The following is a 21,136-nucleotide window of genomic DNA, read 5'->3' as shown; positions in this document are numbered from 1 at the left end:
TGATAGCATTTTTAAGTTCTGCCAGTTCAGCTTTCATTTCTGCCCTTAGAGACTCTATGTTGCCATTAATCAATTTCTCCATTCTAGTTCTTGTCTTCACAATTGCTACCCTGAATTCTGTCTCCGACATCTTGGTTATATCTCTATCCATTTGTAAATCTGTGGCAGAAGTCACAGCCTCAGAGTCTTTCCTATTTTGGGGGTTCCTCCTCCTAGTCATTCTGTTGAGGGGTGGTTGAGGGTATGTACAGAGTCCAAATTATTGACCACAACCCAAGCAAGATGCACCTGTTTTATAGGGACCTTAGGGTTGCCGACCTCTTGTTCTCCCAGCCTGTCTCCCAGAAGGGGCCTGCCGCACTCTTACTCAGGCAACCCTGTTTGGGCAGAGTTGCCTTGCCCCCTGTGGTGGGGGATGGGCTCAGTGAAAAACGGTTTTTTGGGGCTTTTGTTCTTTGACATCTTTCCCTGGTGGCTTTCTGCATCTCTTCCGAGAGTCAGAGCACAAGAGATCTTTTCTAACCCTCTGCCTCAGAGCAGAGAGTTCTCAGTCTGTTCTTCAGTGAGCTCTCCAGGCCACACTATCTCTGTTTCTGTCTATGCTGCTATAAACTGCAGGGTCCTGGGTTGTGCGCCCCTCAGCAGCGCTCCCAGTCCTTGCTTCCGTGTCGGGGCACGTGTCTGTCCTTTGTGCTTCTAAAAACTGCCAGCCCCCAGTTTGCATGCGTGGCCTCGCCGCTACGAGTCTGTGAGTCTGTGCCGGGATCCCTAGCATGGGAGGCTATCGCTCACTGGCGGTGTAGGATCCCCATGGCTCGGCTCCCTCCCCCTTCTGTTTATGTTCAGATATATGCCCCATAGAATCACAGCTCCCTGTTTCATACCTCGAAACCAGCCACCTGAGATATTCTGTTTGTAGAGATCCAGATCTGTCTTCTTACATCTCAGGCTGATTTCGTGGATGTTCAGAGTGGTCTGGTAGCTATCCAGCTCAATTCCAGGGACCAGTTGGAATAGGGTCCCCTAATCCTCTGCCATCTTTTCCTCCTTTTTGATAATCAATAATTTTTAATATTTAGTTGGTTAAGGGAGGAAGGTGGAGTCCAACTTGGCTTCCAGCCCTCTGACTTAGGAAACTGGATAAATCATGACTAATTCTTTGGATGAAGGAACACAAATAGAAAAGCAAGAGTGAGTTGGTGTGACAGATAATTTTAGTTTGGAAAACACTGAAATACCTACAACACTTTGAAGTTGATATATCGGGCAAGTAGTTGTATATTCCAGCCTAGTTAGCAAGGGAAAGATTCCGGGCTGAAGGAATAGTTATCACCCTAGGAAACTGTGTAGAGTGTGAAAAGAATAGCATTAGTGTGAAAGCTTCCTTAGAAATATCCTTGTATCTAAGTGGTAAAAAATTTCTGAAGAAAAGGGAATCTTTTATAGGCTTACCTCCTTTTATTTGTACTTCATTTTATTGCGCTTCACAGATTTTGCATGTTTTACAAATTTAAGGTGAGCAACAGTGAAAATTCTGAAGATAAATTATTAATGTCACCAGAGAGAAATGATGATTCATGATTTTAAATCCCTTCCACAATTTGCAATGCAATATATTCTTAGGAAGGAAGGAGAGATGTTTGGATAGTAATTATACTACTTCTGAACACCTGTTAACTATTAGATATTTTGGTATTCTCTTTAATTAAGTAGACATTCACAAAGTTAAAATCCTATAACTTTGACATAGTACCTAATAAAGAAAGGACGTTTTGTTTATACTGCTGAAAGATATGTGTATACCCAGTTCAATGAGTGTTGCCTATATATTACATGGAGCAAATGTAATACAGTGCCTGATTATGTGTATCTGATCTTATTTTCTGTCCCCCTTAAATGCTGCCCTATCTTTAAAAAATAAAATGTACTACTTGGATATGCAGAGAATATATAGCTAGTTTTCTTTCTTTGTTTCTTTGTTTCTTTCTTATTTTTAAAGTATGTGTGTATTTCTAAAGATTTATTTATTTAAGAGAAAGAGAGCTCAAGCAAGGGGAAGAGTAGAGGGAAAGGAGACAAGCAGACTCCCCCCTGATGTGGGGCTCAATCCCAGCACTCCAAGATCATGACCTGAGCCAAAATCAAGAGTAGGACGCTTAATGGACTGAGCCACCCAGGAGCCCTTAAAATTTTTATTTAAATTTCAGTTAGTGAGCAAGGAGTGTAATATTAGTTTCACATGTAATGTATTTATTTTTAAAATTAACTGACTTCAAATTCTCATAGGCTGTCCTCTCCCTTCTCTCCTATTTAGCTGGGAAATGATGAGTTAAACTTAATGCTATCCATTTACTTCCAGTTAAAAGTCTCTTTTGGGTGAATGCTGAATCTTACAGATTTTTCTCCTCATTCCATATTCCTGAGAATGACATATAGGTATATTATCATACCTCTTGATTTGCCTGGGACAGTCCTAGTATTTGTCTATTGTTCTGACATAAATTTTAGTAGAACTCCCTTTTACTCTTGGAAAGGTGCCAGTTTGGATAAATGGCCGTTCTAAATATAGGTGTATAGGCATAGGAACAAGCCAGAGCTGGGGGAGGGGTAAAGTTGGGGCTTTGAGGTTGTCTGGGATCCACAAGGTGTCTCTGGACTTACATTAATTTATGCTGCAGGTTTTAAGACTGGTTCAATACCTGGGCTGGACTCTGCTGATAAAGTCTTTGGTGAAATTACAGCTTTATTTAGGGCCTGAGATCCTCCATTGCTGATTTTTTTCTCACCTTAGGTTTTGTTGCTACCCGAAACTCCTTTGAAGTCCTCCATCAAGATTTTGACTTGATTGCCTTTCTGCAACCTTTGCGGTAGAGTCACCAGCCACAGCAGCCCTATGTCAAGTATTTTGGTTCTAATTTGAACCATTTGGTGGTTCAAATGGTTCAAATTAGAGCACCTCAAATTAGGTGCTCTAATTTGAGCACCTTCTGCATTGCCCTTGGTATCTGGAACATTGAGAACTCATTCACAATCTACAGGAATTAAGGGACGCTCAAGGAGGGCTAACTGAGGTCTCCTCTCTGACTGAATAGTCCAAACTCTTATTTTGATGTTGAGTTTCCACCCTCTGTGGATGTGTCCACCTAGAGTGAGTATGGCACATGCCCCCTCTGCTTTTGGCTTTCTCTTCACCTCTTCTAATGTCATCTTCATACCTAAGTACTCCCACCTCCAGATTTAGGGCTTGATGGAGAGAAGTCATTTCCCACTGTCGAACTGCTTATTTCCCAAGGCTCTGTCCCCTTTTAATTAGCAGTAATCCTCTAGGCTAGAAAGCATGGAGCAGTAATTTATCTTTGGTCACATCCTGAATTTTTTCTACATTCTGTAGCTAATAGTAAAACTCTGTGGTTTTCATCTATGTATGTTAAGAGGAACTTGAGTAACATAGCACGATATTAAATTGTGGCTTTCAGGTAGTCTTAAAGTTTGAACAGTGACCTCAATAGATGAAAACAAAATAAAATGACAGTTACCCCCATTCCCATCAGTGTAGATTTATCTATGTACGATTTGTAAAAGGTGGAGTCAAAACCCAATTCTTCATGCGTTTGCCCATCAGCAATCTCCAAGCTGTTTAAGAAAAAGCTAAGAGTGCACTGAAGGGATGAAATGACCAAAAATATATATTTCTTTGATAAGAGTTATTAGTGTTATATGCAAGGAGAGGGTAGGCTTATTCCTTCACCTCAACACAGGAGAAGAAGCTCTAAGAGAACCATTTGAAAAATTTGACATATGTCCCCTGAACTTGGTTTCTGACTCACACCTGAAAAGTCTAAATGCAAGAGGGCTGTTAGCAGTCTGTTAAATGCCTTGGAATGGCAGAATAAAGAGGAACCTAGATGTACTTTCAGAGTTTGGCACAACAAAGATTTGTGCATAATGCCTATAGGTTAGATATACATCCCACAGAAGAGAGTCAGTTATGGATCCTCTTGGAAAGGTTCATGCCCAGTATGACTTCCTGCAAAGGAAAAGGTAAACTCTACTGAAAGCAAGGCTGAAAGTTCTATCATCAAATGCAAAAGCTGAGGAGATCATAAATAGCAGCAAGTGAGAGAGCCCCAAGTGTAGGGAAATCTTGTCATTGAACCCTTCAAAATACTTCAGGTTTGAAAGAGTCAGCATTTGGTTATCTGTCAGACCCAGAGGGTATCAATGGCATGTTATAATAGTGTCAGTCAAAATCAAGAAAGACGTTTTATGTCCCTTTCTACAACTCCTTTCCCCTACTGAATGCCAGAGGAACCCAAAGAGTAGCTCCCAAACAGGGGAGGAAAAAGAACAAGAAATATAGGAGAAACCAACCATGGTTGATTTCCTCACTGCAGGTTTTGAGACTAATTCTGTCCTAAGTTGGGAAAAGGATGAAATATAAATCAGATAATAAGAGTTTGGTGTTGTGATATTACACTGGGCTTTTTATTACCCCAAAATAACTGTTTTGTACAAGAGACTACCACAAAAACAATGGAATACACCTGCAAGTTCATTCAGGGGCAAGAAAGTACTATTTTTGACAGGATTAATTTAAAGAGGAAATAGGATAGAATAAAATTGGTTTTTTTTCCTTCATCAATATTTTCTTTTTTTTTAAATTAACATAATGTATTATTGGTTTTCAGGGGTACAGGTCTGTGATTCACCAGTCTTATATAATACCCAGTGCTCATTACAACACATACCCTCCTAATGTCCATCACCCAGTTAACCCATCCCTCCACTCCTCTCCCCTCCAGCAACCCTCAGTTTGTTTCCTATGATTAAGAGTCTCTTATGGTTTGTCTCCCTCCCTCTCTGGTTTCATCTTGTTTCATTTTTTCCTCTCTTCCCCTATGATCCTCTGCCTTGTTTCTTAAATTCCACATATCAGTGAGATCATATGATAATTGTCTTTCTCTGATTGACTTATTTTGCTTAGCATAATACCCTGTAGTTCCATCCACGTTGCTGCAAATGGCAAGATTTCATTTTTTGATGGCTGCATAATACTCCATTGTGTGTGTGTGTGTATCTCACAACTTCTTTATCCATTCATCTGTTGATGGACATCTGGGCTCTTTCCATAGTTTGGCTATTGTGGACTTTGCTGCTATAAATATTGGGGTGCAGGTGCCCCTTTGGATCACTACATTTGCATCTTTGGCATAAATACCCAGCAGTGCAATTGCTGGATCATAGGGTAGCTCTATTCTCAACTTTTTGAGGAACCTCCATACTGTTTTCCAGAGTGGCTGCACCAGCTTGTATTCCCACCAACACTGTAGGAGGGTTCCCCTTTCTCCACATCCTTGCCAACATCTGTCATTTCCTGACCTGTTAATTTTAGCCATTCTGATTGGTGTGAAGTGGTATCTCATTGTGGTTTTGATTTGGATTTCCCTGATGCCGACTGATGTGGAGCATTTTTCATGTGTCTTTTGGCCATTTGGATGTCTTCTTTGCAGAAATGTCTGTTCATGTCCTCTGCCCATTTCTTGATTGGATTATTTGTTCTTTGGGTGTTGAGTTTGATAATTTCTTTATAGATTTTGGATACTAGCCCTTTATCTGTTATGTCATTTGCAAATATCTTCTCCCATTCTGTTAGTTGTCTTTTGGTTTTGTCAACTGTTTCCTTTGCTGTGCAAAAGCTTTTTATCTTGATGAAGCCCCAGTAGTTCATTTTTGCCTTTGCTTCCCTTGCCTAAAATTGTTTTGTCCTTACTGAATTCAATTGTTCAATAAGCCAGCAATAGGAATTTAGAAAATCATCTTCTCACATTTGGTTTTCAACTCCATTGTCTTACTAGGGATTCAGAAATCCCGTTTTGGTGGTCAGAGGCTGAACCTTGATCCTTTGGTATTCCTCTTGTAATCCTCTCATACACATTTCAGTAGAATTGGGGGTGGTGTCATTTGTAAAAGAGAAAAGGATAGGGGAGCCTGGGTGGCTCAGTTGGTTAAGCAGTTAAGGTCAGGTCATGATCCCAGTGTCCTGGGACTGAGCCATGCATTGGGCTCCCTGCTCAGCAGGGAGTCTGCTTCTCCCTCTCCCTCTTCCTCTGCCCCCACTTGTGCTCGTGTGCTCTCTCTCTCAAATAAATAAGTAAATAAATAAAATCTTTAAAAGAGAGAGAGAAAAGGATATTAATTTTGAAAAAGTATTATCTCTCATGTTACTTGAGATCATTACCACAAGAACCCTAGGAAACAAGATTGCCATTCTTTTTGTATAAATGAGGGAACCAAGAATCAAGACAAGTTAAGTAAATTTCCAAGGCCACTCAAGTGTGAGTAGAAGAATTGGGCTTTAACCCTAGGTCTGTCTCATTCTGAACACTATACCTTGTCCTCTATTTGTATTGTCTCACACTGAAAAATGTATAAATACATTGCCTTTTATTATTAAACTATTTGTTCATATAGATACAGGAACATTTTTTAACCAGTTATATTTTTTCTACAGGATATTTGATACAAATATAAATGTTATTATTGTAAGTATTATTTGAAGATTCTCAAAAGTTACTGAAAGATTAAGAGAATAATTTAATTATTAATTAATTTGTTCTTATTATAGAGTGATGATGTTAGCAGACCAAAATATTTCTCTAAAACCAAAGAGTACTTCACATTCAGAATCAGGTAATAAATAGTGAAACTAATCATTTTCATAATTCTGTATTTCTTTATTTTTGTGACAGTGTAGCATATTTTGAGAAAAATGGTAGCCCAGGAAACTGAGTGCTTTTTAGCTTGGTTGTATTTTAAAAAATGAAGATATGTGAAATTAGAATGTCTGTCTTAACTATCCCTATAACACCCTTCAGTAATTCATTTCATAAATATTTACTGAGTATGTACTCTGTATTAGGCATTATTATATATACCAGTGAAGAGTGATATAAAGTCCTTGCCTCCTAAGTTTCAGTCATGAGAAAGGAAGATAATCAATAAACAAATATATTGGAATTATATGTGATGATTGCAAATAAAAATAACATAGTACCCTTGCATTATAGACACTCTATAATTTAATTTATTATTAGGATAAACTTAGTGAAACATTTCCAATCTTATTAATCCATGCTGTATCTCAGATTGCTATTTTTATTTCCTGAATCAAGCTTTATAGCATCTGTTTTTGGTTAAACTTGAAGAATTGCTGGTTTTGCTCTTAATAGGTATGTTTATATAAACAAAAAAAGTTTTTTTTTTTACATAATCTTCACTTTAAGAAATTCTCTTAATGAGTATTTTCTATATGCCAGGATTTATGTTAGGAATTCTCGGTATAAAAATGATTAAAATAGTTGCTGTTCTTTTTTTTTTTTTTTAGGTTTTATTTATTTAGTTGACAGAGAGGGAGAGAGAGCACAAGCAGGCAGAGCAGCAGGCAGAAGGAGAGGGAGAGGCAGGCTCTCTGCAGAGAGCCTGATATGGGCTCAATCCCAGGACCCTGGGATCATGACCTAAGCCGAAGGCAGATGCCTAACCAAATGAGCCACCCAGGTGCCCAAATAGTTGCTGTGCTGAGGGAAATTAATCAAGTGATAAAAACTAAACTTGTAAAAGCACACATCTTTTAAAGGAATAGCTAGCATCTACTACCCTGTAGGGTGAACATTAGAAGGGGGATTTGTTTTATAGATCTAAGAGTTAGGGCATTTGTGAACAAGAGAAGAGAGATTATGAAAGGGAAAGTGGTAAGGGTACCAAAAACAATCATGATTTTACTTAGGCCTTGCCCAATAAAAAATTTTGCTTTGGCTGTAGAAAATGTTTTTTATAAGGCCTTATAGTAAGAGAGAATAGTGATTCTGGAATTATGTATGCTTTTGTATTCTTACTTTTATGTGGTTGATTGATTGAAATTTAAAATTAAGTCACATCTTGCTCAAGTGGTATTTTTTACTTCCTTAATTCAACAAATCTATCTTTGTTCCAATTGTAGGTCAGGTTCTTTACTAAATGTTAGAAAATAGTCTAATCATAGAGACAAACAAATAAACAAGAAATTACTTCTCAGGTAATTCCAGGTCCTTTGCAATCTTATCTACCACTGTTAGTGGTTAAATGTGGGAGTTCTTCAAGGCTAGTTCCTAGATTTTAATCTTTTTAAAATTTGCCCCCTGATATGTATAGGTGTCCTATAAAAAACAAGGTTTCCAAGTTTTCTCTCATTAAAGACTCTCCTCTGAGGCTAAGACCCTTATATGCAGCTACCTTCTAAACATCTCCCCTTGGATGTTTCAGAGACACCTCATATTATCATTCATTAATTCCATTCATTCAATAAATATTTATTAATCACCTACAGTGTGACACAAAGTATTTTAGCTGCTGAGGAACATGACAGAGTCCTTGCCCTAAAAGAGCTATGTTATAGTAGAGGAAGAAAGATAACAAACTGTTAAATAAGTAAATATAGAACAATGTCAGGAATAAGAGTATTGAAGGAAAATAAAGCTGGTAAAAACAGAGTGTGACTAGGGATGCTATTTTAGACAAGGTAATAGGACAGGCCTCTCTGAGGAGATTACATTTGTATAGAGCTTGAATGAAGTGAGAGAGTGGGTCATATGAAAATCTGTGACAGAGCATGCTGGGCAAAGGGAACAACAAGAGAAAAGTTTAGGAGATGGGAATGAGCTCTGCATGTTTGAAGAATAGAAGAGAGGTTAGAATGACTGGAGCAAAATGAGTAAAAAAAAAAAAAAGAATGACTTCAATTGTGTTCAGGGGTAATCAAATGATATAATGTAGAGTCTCCTATGCCATCATAAGAGGTAGGGGTTTTATTCTAAATGTGCCAAGAAACACATCTTAGATCAAAGGGATGACATGACTAGATATGTATTTTGAATTATCACTCTGGCTACTAAGATGGACTAAGATGGCAAGTGAAAGCAAATAGACCCTGTTAAACTATTGTGGTGGTCAGATAGTGGTATATGAGATTAAAGTGGGAGCAGCAGTCTGATTTGAAATATATTTTAAAGCATATGTGCCAGGATTTTCTGATGAGGCTGGATGTTGCATAAGAGAGAAAAATAGAATACCTTTAGCCTTTGCAGTGAGGCTGGGAATATAGAAGTATATAGGCAGAGATCATAAAAACCAGGATTTTGTATGCTGAGTTAAGAAGCTTGAGTTTTAACTTGAATACGGTGTAAAGCTTTGGAGGAGTTTTAAGCAGATGATATTAAACTTGTGTTTTAGATATATTATGTGGGCAGTGGACTGCAGAGGGAGCTGAGTTGAAAAGCTATTGAAATAATTCAAAGGGAAATCTCATGTTGACTTAAAGCAAGGTACTAGTGTTAAGAATAAAGAAAAGCCAAATTTGCAATACTCATAGTAGTAACATTGCCACATAGCAGACTAGATATTTGTTGCCTTGGATTGAGCCTGGAGAGTGAAAAAAAGAGAAGAGTCAGGACTGAAGAGGAGTCATAAAAGGGGCCAGAGGGAAAATGTTCATGTTTGTTGTACTGATGTCCAGTAAGGTAGGACAGGAAGGGTTTCTGTTCATAAAGGTAGGACCTGAAACTAGATTGCTGTGGGTTTGGGAGTAAACAAGAGGAGAGGAAGTCATGTTAGTATATGTGGACAGCTCTTTGAAGAAACATGCCCATGGAGAAAAGGAAAAAAAAAGATGTAGCAGGAAGGAGTATGGGGTACAGATAAAGTTTTTGGTAAGATGAAAGAGTCCTGACTATATTTTAAATGCTAATAGAAAATTTGCAGTAAAAAGAGAGAGCCTGAAAATACAGGAGAGTGGAAATGGATGGATAATTAATGAAGAATTTTAATCACATGCAACCTTCTGTACTAAATGAAAAGTAAATATTTTACGTAGAGCTTATTTACTCATGTGAAACCTAGAGGTCTTAAAATAAAACTCTATCTGCAGTAAGTCAGGTTATTCAACATATGTTAAGCTTTTCTTTTAAAACTATTTCAAAGACAACCCTTAAAATCAGGGTGGTTTTTTTTTTTCAAATTTGAATTCTACTTTCTGTACTTACAGTTAATGAGATGTTAAATAATTAAAATATTGAAGCATCTTTTTCTTTACAGATAATGCAGCTTGTGAAGTTTTACTTGCTGAGAAAACTTACCCTTCAGCCCCTGGAAAAACAAAGAAAAAAGCAAGTGTTGAAGCAGAAAAACTATATAAATCATAAATTTCATTAATATAGAACATATTCTTAACCAACAGTTTTATAGGAATTACTTTTCAGCTATTGAAGTCAATAATTTCAAACAGTTTTTAAACTTAGTAATTAATTACATTACTGTTACATGAATATATACTCTATATAAGTTTAATGAAAGAGAATTAAAGTTTACAGTTTTTCCAAATTCCTTTTGGATAATTGGATGTCTATTAATTTAAGGTAAACATTAATTTAAGGTAAAAATAAGACATTTGCTGTGTAGCCAGAGCAGTGATTTCTGCTGAGGAGTATTTGTGAATTAGTACGTTAGGCCCAGAATCTAGAGGTCTTTGGGGAGAAATTTGAGGTTTATTTTGTATGTAACAGGAGCCACTCTTTGAGTGACTATTCAATGCTAAGCATTATTCTAAGCACTTTTTACAAATTGTATCTTTTCCTTATAGGATTCCTACCAGGTGAGTTTTTTGTTTGTTTGTTTTGCTTTGTTTTCACCTATTTTATAGCTAAGAAAAATGAGGTTTAGATATTAATTAGTGTGTTTGGGGAGTTTGTGGCAGGTCTTTCTGGAGCTTACATCTGTATTCTTTCCACTACACTTTACTGTCATTGTATACATTGGGTAAAAAAACAAAATTGAGAAAGGGCAAGAGTCTCAGTAGGAAGATTCCTTAGTATGAAGTTACAGATATTGTAGGTGCAAGATTGTGGTGGCCTTGACAAGGATATTTTGTAGGAGAGATGAGAAATATGCATGGATTCAAGATAATTTTGCCTGTAGAATTCTTGAATTGGAGATAGAAGATGAAGGAGTGAGGTATCAAAAAAGACTTCTAGGTTTTTGTCTTAAGCAGTTTTGGTGACTAAAGGTGCTATTTAGTATGATAGGAGAGGAGGAGGTCTGAGTGTACATGAAAATGAAAAAGTTGTAAGGACCATTGGCTATAAATCGGCAGTTTAGGAAAGCATAAGTGTACAGTGTTCTAGATATTTTTAAGTTAATAGAAATAGATGAAAGCACCTGAGAAAGAATGTATTTCTACAGAGTGAGGAAGAGAAAAGGGTCCAGGATCATTCCTTGGAATACTCTACAGTCAGGTAGAAAAGAGTGGACAGAGAAAAGGAGGAAAATGAACAGAATATGGTATCATAGAAGCCAAGAGACAAGAATATTTACTCCTAAAAGGGGAAGTGGTTAACAATCTTGAATTTTGCTTGGAATCCCAGTGTTACAAAGAACTTTGCAAAATTGGAGGACTTCCAGTTTCTGGTCTAGCATGTAAGGAACTTAGAAGTCAACACTCTGGCCTAACAAGTAAAAACCTGAACAAAGGGGCGCCTGGGTGGTACAGTCAGTTGAGTGTCCGACTTTTTGTTTTTGCTTGGGTGGTGATCTTGGGATCATGGGATTGGGCCCTGAGTTGGGCTCTGGGCTCTGTGCAGAGTCTGCCTGAGACTCTCTCTCCCTCTCCTCCCACCCCCTGTGCTCTCTCTCTAAAACAAATGAATAAATCTTTAAAAAAAAAAACCTGAACAAAGTTAAAAATCAACAAGTCTTTTTAGATATGTCAGATAAATAATGTCATAGGCCAAAGTGCTGCACTAATATTTGGAAAGACAGACAGGTGGATACAGAAAATCATGACTTATCAGAGCAAAAACACTTGAACAGAAATCTCCCAGAGAACCAGTGCTGGGATGGAAAAATCAGTGCTGGTGTGATTGATGAATTGCTAGAGCTCAGTGAGGACAACGCTGAGAGTTAAAAACTCAAGAGGGACACAGTCATCAGGGTGCCTCGACACTTTTTTGAGTTTTATCTTTAGGAAGGACCTCTATCAGATCCTCACAGTCAATATCTGAGAAAAATCCCTTCATGCTTTTGGTAATGGGAAGAGGAAAAGAACCATTTTGAAATATACTGGGGTATTCTGTTCTTAACAAAACCTTCCCTCAGAAGAATGTATGTTACCAGAGCCTAACTTGGGGTTTTAGTAGAGCCTGACCTACCTTGGGGAAGGGAAATACCCAACTTCAGCCAGCTCTGCTTTTTCAAATGAGGAAAGGAAAATACTGCAATTCCAGCTCTCTCTGGCCTTCCACATGGAGGAATGGAAATATCCAGATACAGCTCTCTCTACCTGTCCTGTCCCACCTAAGGAGGTGTGGGGATTAAGAAATAACTGGTGAATTTTACCCTCCAGGGGTAAAGGCTCAACAAAAAAGACCTAATCATAGCACTGTGACTCAAACCTTGCCACTACATTACTAAAGGCCTATCCACCACAGTTCTCATTACCCAGTATATCCTGTCTACCTTTTAGCAAAAAATTACAGGGCTTATAAAAGGCAAAACAACAACAACAACAACAACAACAACAAAACACATTTTGAAGAGACCGAATAAACATCAGGACCAGAGTCAGATATGGCAGTAGTATTAGAATGTTCAGACCAGAATTTTAAATAACTATGAATAATATGCTAAGGGCATTATAGGAAAAAGGAGACAGCATGAAAGAACAGATGAATAATATAAACAGAAAGATGGAAATTCTAAGAAAGATAAAAAAAGAAATGCTAGAAATAAAAAATACTATAGCAAGAATGAAGAATGCTTTTGATGGACTCATTAGTAGACTGGACATAGTGAAGAAAGAATACCTGAGTTTGAGGATATGGCAGTAGAAGCTTCCAAAAATAAAAAACAAAGAGGAAAAAAGACTGAAAAAAAGAATAGACTATTCAAGAACTGTGGCACAACTACAAAAGGTGTGACATACACATAATTGGAATTCCAGAAGGAGAAGAGACATAGAAAGGCACAGAAACAATATTTGAAGCAATAGTGACTGAGCATTTCCCAAAATTAATGTCAGATACCAAATCATAGACTCAGGAAGTTCAAAGAACACCAAGCAAGATAAATGCCCTCAAAACTATACCTAGATTTATCATATTCAAACATCTTGGAAGAAAGAAAAAAATCTTGAAAGAAGCCAGAGGGGAAAAACACCTTGCCTATAGAAGAGCAAAGAAGAGCAAAAGAACAAAGAACAAAGAATTACAGATCTCTCCATAGAAACTATCATGCAAAAAAGAGTGAAGTGAAATATTTAAGGTCCTGAGAGAAAAAACCCACCAACCTAGAATTCTATACCTCATGAAATTATGTTTCAAAAATGAGGGAGAATTAAAGACTTTCTCAGACAAAGAAAAATTATAATTTGTTGCCAGTGGGCCTACCTTGTAAGAAATATTAAAGGAAGTTCTTCAGGGAAAAGGAAAATAACGTAGCAGTATAGTTTTAACTATCTTAATAAATGTAACGCTATGGTGCAGTATGTAAAATAAGGGAGATTGTATATATAGGGTCAAGGGCTGTATGGGAACTCTGTATATTCTGCTCAATTTTGCTGTGAACCTCAAACTTTTCTCTAAAAAATTGTTAATTTTTAAAAAGTCATTTGCATTCAGAATCAAGAAGGAAACTGATGACTTTAGCGAGAATAATTTTAGTGGACTGATGAGAGGCAAGCCAGATTGGAATAGGTTGAAAAGAAGGAAATATAAAATAGAAAAAGAAGTAAATTGAGATACCAACAACATGAAACATATGTGGGGGTGAGGAGTAAACGTGTAGAACATTTTTATGCAGTTGACTGTTATAACTATTTTGAAAGCCCTATGGCAATCCAGGCACAAGTCTTTAAGAGACACACAAATGGTAAAGAGAAAAAAATCAAAGCATACCCCTATAAAAAATAGAATCGTCAATTCACAAAGAAAGACAGCAAGAGAGGAAGATAAGAACAAAGGAAGTACAGAACAATCAGAAAGCAATTAACAAAATGATAGTCCTTACTATCAATTAAGTTCTTACCTATCAAGAATTACTTTAAGTGTGAATGATTTAAATTCGCCATTTAAAAGACATAAAGTGGGGGAATAAAAAAAAAAATAGCCCAACTATATGCTGCCTAGAAGAGATTCACTTAAGCTTCTTCCTTCCTTCCTTCCTCCCTTCCTTCCTTCCTTCCTTCCTTCCTTCCTTCCTTCCTTCCTTCCTTCCTTCCTTCCTTCCTACTACCTTCCTTCCTTCCTTTTCTTTCAAGTAGGAGGCTTGAACTCATGACCCTGAGATCAAGAGTCAGACACTTAACCAACTGAGCCACCCAGATTTGCCTAAGGTTTAAAGACAATTAGGGTGAAAGTGAAGAGTTGGAAAAAATTATTCCACGGAAGTGAAAACTAGAAGAGATCAGGAGTAGTTATATCAGACAAAATAGATTTTAAGTTAAAAGCTATAATAAGAGACAATGTTGTTACATAATGATAAAGGGGCCAATTCATCAAGGGGATGTAACATTTGTAAATATATAAACATTCAATATTGAGGGACCTAAACATATTAAATAATCATTAACAGGTCTGAAGGCAGAAATAGACAACAATGCAATAGTAGTAGGATACTTCAATACCCTACTATTCAACAATGAATAGATCATCCAGACAGAAAAATCACTGAGGAAATAATGGATTTGAACAACACTTTATACCAAATGGACCTAACAGACGTATACAGAACATTTCATTCGACAACAGTAGAATCCACATTCTTGTCAGTGCACATGGAACAGGCTCCAGGATAGATCACATGTTGCATCACAAAACAAGTCTTAACAAACATAAGAAGATTGAAATGATATCAGGTATCTTTTCTGACATATTGGTATGACATTAGAAATTTATAACAGAAGGAAAGGGGAAAATTCACAAATATGTGAAAATTAAACAACACATTCACGAATAACTAATGAGTCAAAGAAGAAATCAAGAGATATCAAAAAATATCTTGAGACAAATAAAAATGGAAACACAACATACCAAAACTTATGGGATGCTGCTAAAGTAACCCTAAGAGGGAACTTTATTGTGATAAATACCTACATTAAGAAAAAATTAAGATCTCAAACATGCAACCTAACCTTATACCACAAGGAACTAGAAAAAAATAAAGTCCAAAACAGAAGGAAGAAAATAAAAATAAGAGAAGAAATGAATGAAATAGATATTAGAAAGACAATAGGAATCATTAACAAAACTAAGACTTGGTTTTATTAAAAGATAAACAATTGAAAAACTTTTATCTCACCTAAGAAAAAAAGAAATATGACTCATTAATAAAATTATCAATGAAAGATGAGACATTACAGTTCATACCACAGAAATACAAAGGAACATAACAGACTACTATGAATAATTATACACCAACAAATTGGATAATTTAGAAGATATGGATAAATTCCTAGAAATAGAAACCAAGACTGAATCATGAAGTAATAGAAAATCTGAACAGACAATAAAAAGCAAGGAAATGGAATCAGTAATAAAAAGATCTTCCAGCAAATAAAAATGACCAGATGACTTTACTGGTGAATTCTACCAAATGTTTAAAAAAGAATTAATACCAATGCTTCTTAAACTTTTCTAAAAAAATTGAAGAAAAGGAACACTTCCAAACTCATTTTACAAAGCCAGAATTACTGTGATACCAAATCCAGGCAAGAACACTGAAAGAAAAGAAATTTACAGGCCAATATCCCTGATGAACATAGATGTAAAAATCCTAAAGAAAATACTAGCAAACCAAATTCAAGAGCACAATGAAAAGATCATATACCATGATCAAATAGGATTTATCCCTGGGATGCAAGGATATTTCAATGTAAGAAAATCAATTAATGTGATAAACCACATTAACAGAGTGAAGGATAAAAATCATTATCATTTCAATAGATGTAGAAAAGCACTGGAAAAAATTCAACATCCTTTCATGATAGAAACATTCAACAAATTAGGTGTAGAAGAAATATACCTCAAAATAATAAAGGCTATATATGACAAGTCCACAGCTTACATCATATTCAATGGTGAAAAGTTAAAAGCCATTTCTCTAAGATCAGGAATAAGAAAAGATGTTCACTCTTGCCACTTCTTTTCAATATAGTACTGCAAGTTTAACCAGAACAATTAGGTAAGAAAAAGAAATAAAAATCATCCATATAAGAGAGGAAGAACATTGTACATGGCATAACATATATTGAAAACCCTAAAGGCTCCACTGAAAAACTGTTAGAATAAATAAAATCAGTAAAGTTACGGAATACAAAAATCAATATACAAAAATCTGTTGTGTTTCTATACACTAGCTTCAAACTATTTGAAGGAGAAATTAAAAAGCAATTCTGTGAGATAAGAGAAAAATATATATTGGTTTCTGCCCCCATTTCCAAGCATAGAGCTCCTAAACATTTGTAATTTCCTAAGTAATAAGAAAACCAGGAGCATATTTTGTTTTAATATTTAGTTTTTTTTTACTTCATCCCTCACACAGGGCTCCTAAAACCCTTGTAATTCCTAATTGATAAGAATACTAGAGGATCAAAAAAAAAAAAAAGAATACTAGAGGATCTTTTTGGAATGCCTGGGTGGCACAGTTGGTTTGGCACCCACTCTTGGTTTGGCTCAGGTCTCGATCTCAGGTTTAGGAGATCAAGCCCCACATCAGGCTTCATGCTCAGTGTGGAGTCTGCTTGGGGGACTCTGCGCCTGCCTCCTACTCTCTTTCTCTAAAAATAAATAAATCTTAAAAAAAAAATACTAGAGGATCTTTTGTTCATGAGACAACTCTGAGTGGACTACTATATGGCTTCTGGATGTGGGTTGGTCATCAGAAAGACCAAGCCATAATTAGAAGCTTGAAATTTTCAACCCAGTCACTCCCTTCTCAAAAGAGGGGAAAGGGGCTTGAATGAAGTTAGTAACTGATTATGCCTACGTGAGGAAGCCTCCATAAAAATTCTAATAGTAGGGGATTTAGAGAGCTTCTAGGTCGGTGAACACAACCACACCAGGAAGGTGACAGAGCAGAACTCCATGGTGGCAGATGTTCCTACACTTGGGACCCTCCCAGACCTTGCTCTATGTTCATATGTATCCTTTATCATATCCCTTAATAAATTAGTATATGTAAGTGTTTCCCTGAGTTATATGAGCTGCTCTAGCAAATTAATTGAACCTGAGGATGGGGTGATAGAGGCTTCCAACTTGTAGCCAAATTGTACACAAGTTGAGGATAACCTGGGTACCTAGCACTTGTGATTGGCATCTGAAGTAGGGTGGGAGCAGTCTTGTGGGACTGAGCCCTAAACCTATGGGATCTGACCCCATCTCCAGGTAGAAAGTATTAGAATTGAGTTGAATTGTAGGACATCTAGCTGGTGTTGCAGAGAATTTTCTGTTGTGGGGAAAACCCCAAACGCATTTAGTGACCAGAAGTATCAGAAGTGTGAGTAGTTAAGGACACTCATAGGTGACAGATTCACTAAAGGGAAGGACTGTGGTTTTTCCTTTAAAAGTCCCATTCATAATCTCATAGAAAACAATAAAATACTTAGAGATAAATTTAACCAAGGAGATAAAAGACCTGTACACTGTAAACTCTAAGACATTGAATGAAAGAAATTGAAGAAGACACAAATAAATGGAAAGATATCCCATGTTTTTAGATGTGAAGAATTAATATTATGAAATTGTCCATCCTACTCAAAGGAATCTACTTTCAAAGTTCCAATCACATTTTTCTCAGAAATAGAAAAACTATCCTAAAATTTGTATGGAACCACAAAAGACCCCAAGTAGCCAAAGCAATCTTGAGAAAGAAGAACAAAGCTGGAGGCATCACATTCTTGATTTTAATATATATTACAAAGCTATAGAAATGGAAACATTGGGCGCCCGGGTGGCTCAGTCGGTTAAGAAACTGCCTTTGGCTCAGGACATGATCCTGGAGTGTCAGGATCGAGTCCCGCATCGGGCTCCCTACTAAGCAGGGATCTGCTTCTCCCTCTGACCCTCCCCCCCTCATGCTCTCTCTATCTCATTCTCTCTCTCAAATAAATAAATACAATCTTAAAAAAAAAAAGAAATGGAAACATTATGGTACTGGCATAAAAAGAGGCACTTAGACCAGTAGAACAGAATAGAGAGACCAGAAATAAACCCACGTGTCTACAGACAAATCAGACAAACTAGATTTTTTTTATTATTAACATATAATGTATTATTTGTTTCAGGGGTACAGGTCTGTGATTCAGCAGTCTTACACAATTCACAATGCTCACCATAGTACATACCCTCCCCAATGTCCATTACCCAGCCCCCCCATCCTTCCCACCCCCCTCCACTCCAGCAAACTTCAGTTTGTTTCCTGAGATTAAGAGTTTCTTATGGTTTGTCTCCCTCTCTTGTTTCATTTTTCCCTCCCTTCCCCTATGATCCTCTGTCTTAGTTTCTCAAATTCCTCATATCAGTGAGATCTTATGATACATGTCTTTCTCTGATTGACTTATTTCGCTTAGCATAATACTATCTAGTTCCATCCATGTCATTGCAAATGGAAAGATTTCATTTTTTGATGGCTGCATAATATTTCACTGTGTGTGTGTGTGTGTGTGTGTGTGTGTGTGTGTGTGTGTGTGTGTGTGTGTGTATACATCTTCTTTATCCGTTCGTCTGTTGATGGATATCTAGGCTCTTTCCATAGTTTGGCTATTGTGGACATTGCTGCTATAAACATTGGTGTGCATGTGCCCCTTTGGAGCACTACATTGTATCTTTGGGGTAAATACCCAGTAGTGCAATTGCTGGGTCATAGTATAGCTCTATTTTCAACTTTCTGAGGAACCTCCGTACTGTTTTCCAGAGTGGCTGCACCAGCTTGCATTCCCACCAACAGTGTAGGAGGGTTCCCCTTTCTCCGCATCCCCGCCAACATCTGTTGTTTCCTGATTTGTTAATTTTAGCCATTCTGACTGGTGTGAGGTGGTATCTCATTGAGGTTTTGATTTGGATTTCCCTGATGCTGAGTGATGTTGAACACTTTTTCATGTATCTGTTGGCCATTTGGATGTCTTCTTTGCAGAAATGTCTGTTTATGTCTTCTGCCCATTTTCTGATTGGATTATTTGTTCTCTGAATGTTGAGTTTGATAAGTTCTTTATAGATTTTGGATACTAGCCCTTTATCTGATATGTCATTTGCAAATATCTTCTCCCATTCTGTCAGTTGTCTTTTAGTTTTGTTGACTGTTTCCTTTGCTGTGCAAAAGCTTTTTATCTTGATGAAGCCCCAATAGTTCATTTTTGCCCTTGCTTCCCTTGCCTTTGGTGATGTTTCTAGGAAGAAGTTCCTGCGGCTGAGGTCGAAGAGGTTGCTGCCTGTGTTCTTCTCAAGGATTTTGATGGATTCCTGTCTCACATTGAGGTCTTTCATCCATTTGGAGTCTATTTTTGTGTGTGGTGTAAGGAAATAGTCCAGTTTCATTCTTCTGCATGTGGCTGTCCAATTTTTCCAATACCATTTGTTGAAGAGACTGTCTTTTTTCCATTGGACATTCTTTCCTGCTTTGTCGAAGTTTAGTTGACCATAGAGTTGAGGGTCCATTTCTGGGCTCTCTATTCTGTTCCATTGATCTATGTGTCTCTATTTTTGTGCCAGTACCATACTATCTTGATGATTATAGCTTTGTAATAGAGCTTGAAGTCTGGAATTGTGATGCCACCAGCTTTGCTTTTCTTTTTCAACATTCCTCTGGCTATTCGGGGGTCTTTTCTGGTTCCATACAAATTTTAGGATTATTTGTTCTATTTCTTTGAAAAAAGTTGATGGTATTTTGATAGGGATTGCATTAAATGTGTAGGTTGCTCTAGGTAGCATAGACATCTTCACAATATTTGTTCTTCCAATCCATGAGCATGGAACGTTTTTCCATTTCTTTGTATCGTCCTCAATTTCTTTCATGAGTATTCTATAGTTTTCTGAGTACAGATCCTTTGCCTCTTTGGTTAGATTTATTCCTAGGTATCTTATGGTTTTCAGTGCAGTTGTAAATGGGATCGACTCCTTAATTTGTCTCTCTTCTGTTTTGTTGTTGGTGTATAGGAATGCCACTGATCTGTGCATTGATTTTATATCCTGCCACTTTACTGAATTCCTGTATGAGTTCTAGAAGTTTTGGGGTGGAGTCTTTTGGGTTTTCCACATACAGTATCATATCATCTGCAAAAAGTGAGGGTTTCACTTCTTCTTTGCCGATTCAGATGCCTTTTATTTCTTTTCATTGTCTGATTGCTGAGGCTAGGACTTCTAGTACTATGTTGAACAGCAGTGGTGATAGTTGACATCCCTGTCGTGTTCCTGACCTTAGAGGGAAAGCTCTCAGTTTTTGCCCATTGAGAATGATATTTGCTGTGGGTTTTTCATAGATAGTTTTTATGATATTGAGGTATGTTCCCTCTATCCCTACATTGTGAAGAGTTTTAATCAAGAAAGAATGCTGTACTTTGTCAAATCCTTTCTCTGCATCTATTGAGAGGATCATATGGTTCTTGTTCTTTTTTTTATTAATGTATTGTATCACATTGATTGATTTGCGGATGTTGAACCAACCTTGCGGCCCAGGAATAAATCTCAGTTTGTCATGGTGAATAATCCTTTTAAGGTACTGTTGGATCCTATTGGCTAGTATTTTGGTGAGAATTTTTGCATCCGTGTTCATGAGGAATATTGGTCTGTAGTTCTCCTTTTTGATGGGGTCTTTTCCTCGTTTCGGGATCAAGGTAACGCCGGCCTCATAAAATGAGTTTGGAAGTTTTCCTTCCATTTCTATTTTTTGGAACAGTTTCAGAAGAATAGGTATTAATTCCTCTTTAAATGTTTGGTAGAATTCCCTTGGGAAGCCATCTGGCCCTGGGCTCTTGTTTGTTGGGAGATTTTTGATTACTGCTTCAATTTCCTTAGTGGTTATGGGTCTGTTCAGGTTTTCTATTTCTTTCTGGTTCAGTTCT

General features: G+C 37.1%; 1 protein-coding gene across 1 annotated transcript in view; it reads left to right on the top strand.

Moving 5' to 3' along the window:
- MEIKIN (meiotic kinetochore factor) overlaps positions 1-21,136 on the top strand; it is an 81,328-nt gene that overhangs the window by 33,160 nt on the left and 27,032 nt on the right. The window contains exons 8-9 of the mRNA XM_088023601.1: positions 6,626-6,690; positions 10,129-10,199. Of these exons, the coding sequence (XP_087879727.1) occupies positions 6,626-6,690; positions 10,129-10,199 (136 nt within the window). The remainder of the gene's footprint in view (positions 1-6,625; positions 6,691-10,128; positions 10,200-21,136) is intronic.

Source organism: Eumetopias jubatus, unplaced genomic scaffold (genome assembly GCF_037043125.1).
Source record: "Eumetopias jubatus isolate StellerSeaLion01/CBP00866 unplaced genomic scaffold, mEumJub1_p1.0 scaffold_5, whole genome shotgun sequence".
Classification (NCBI taxonomy): domain Eukaryota; kingdom Metazoa; phylum Chordata; class Mammalia; order Carnivora; family Otariidae; genus Eumetopias; species Eumetopias jubatus.
Note: the sequence above shows the minus strand (reverse complement) of the source record. Positions and strands in the feature narration are given on the sequence as shown.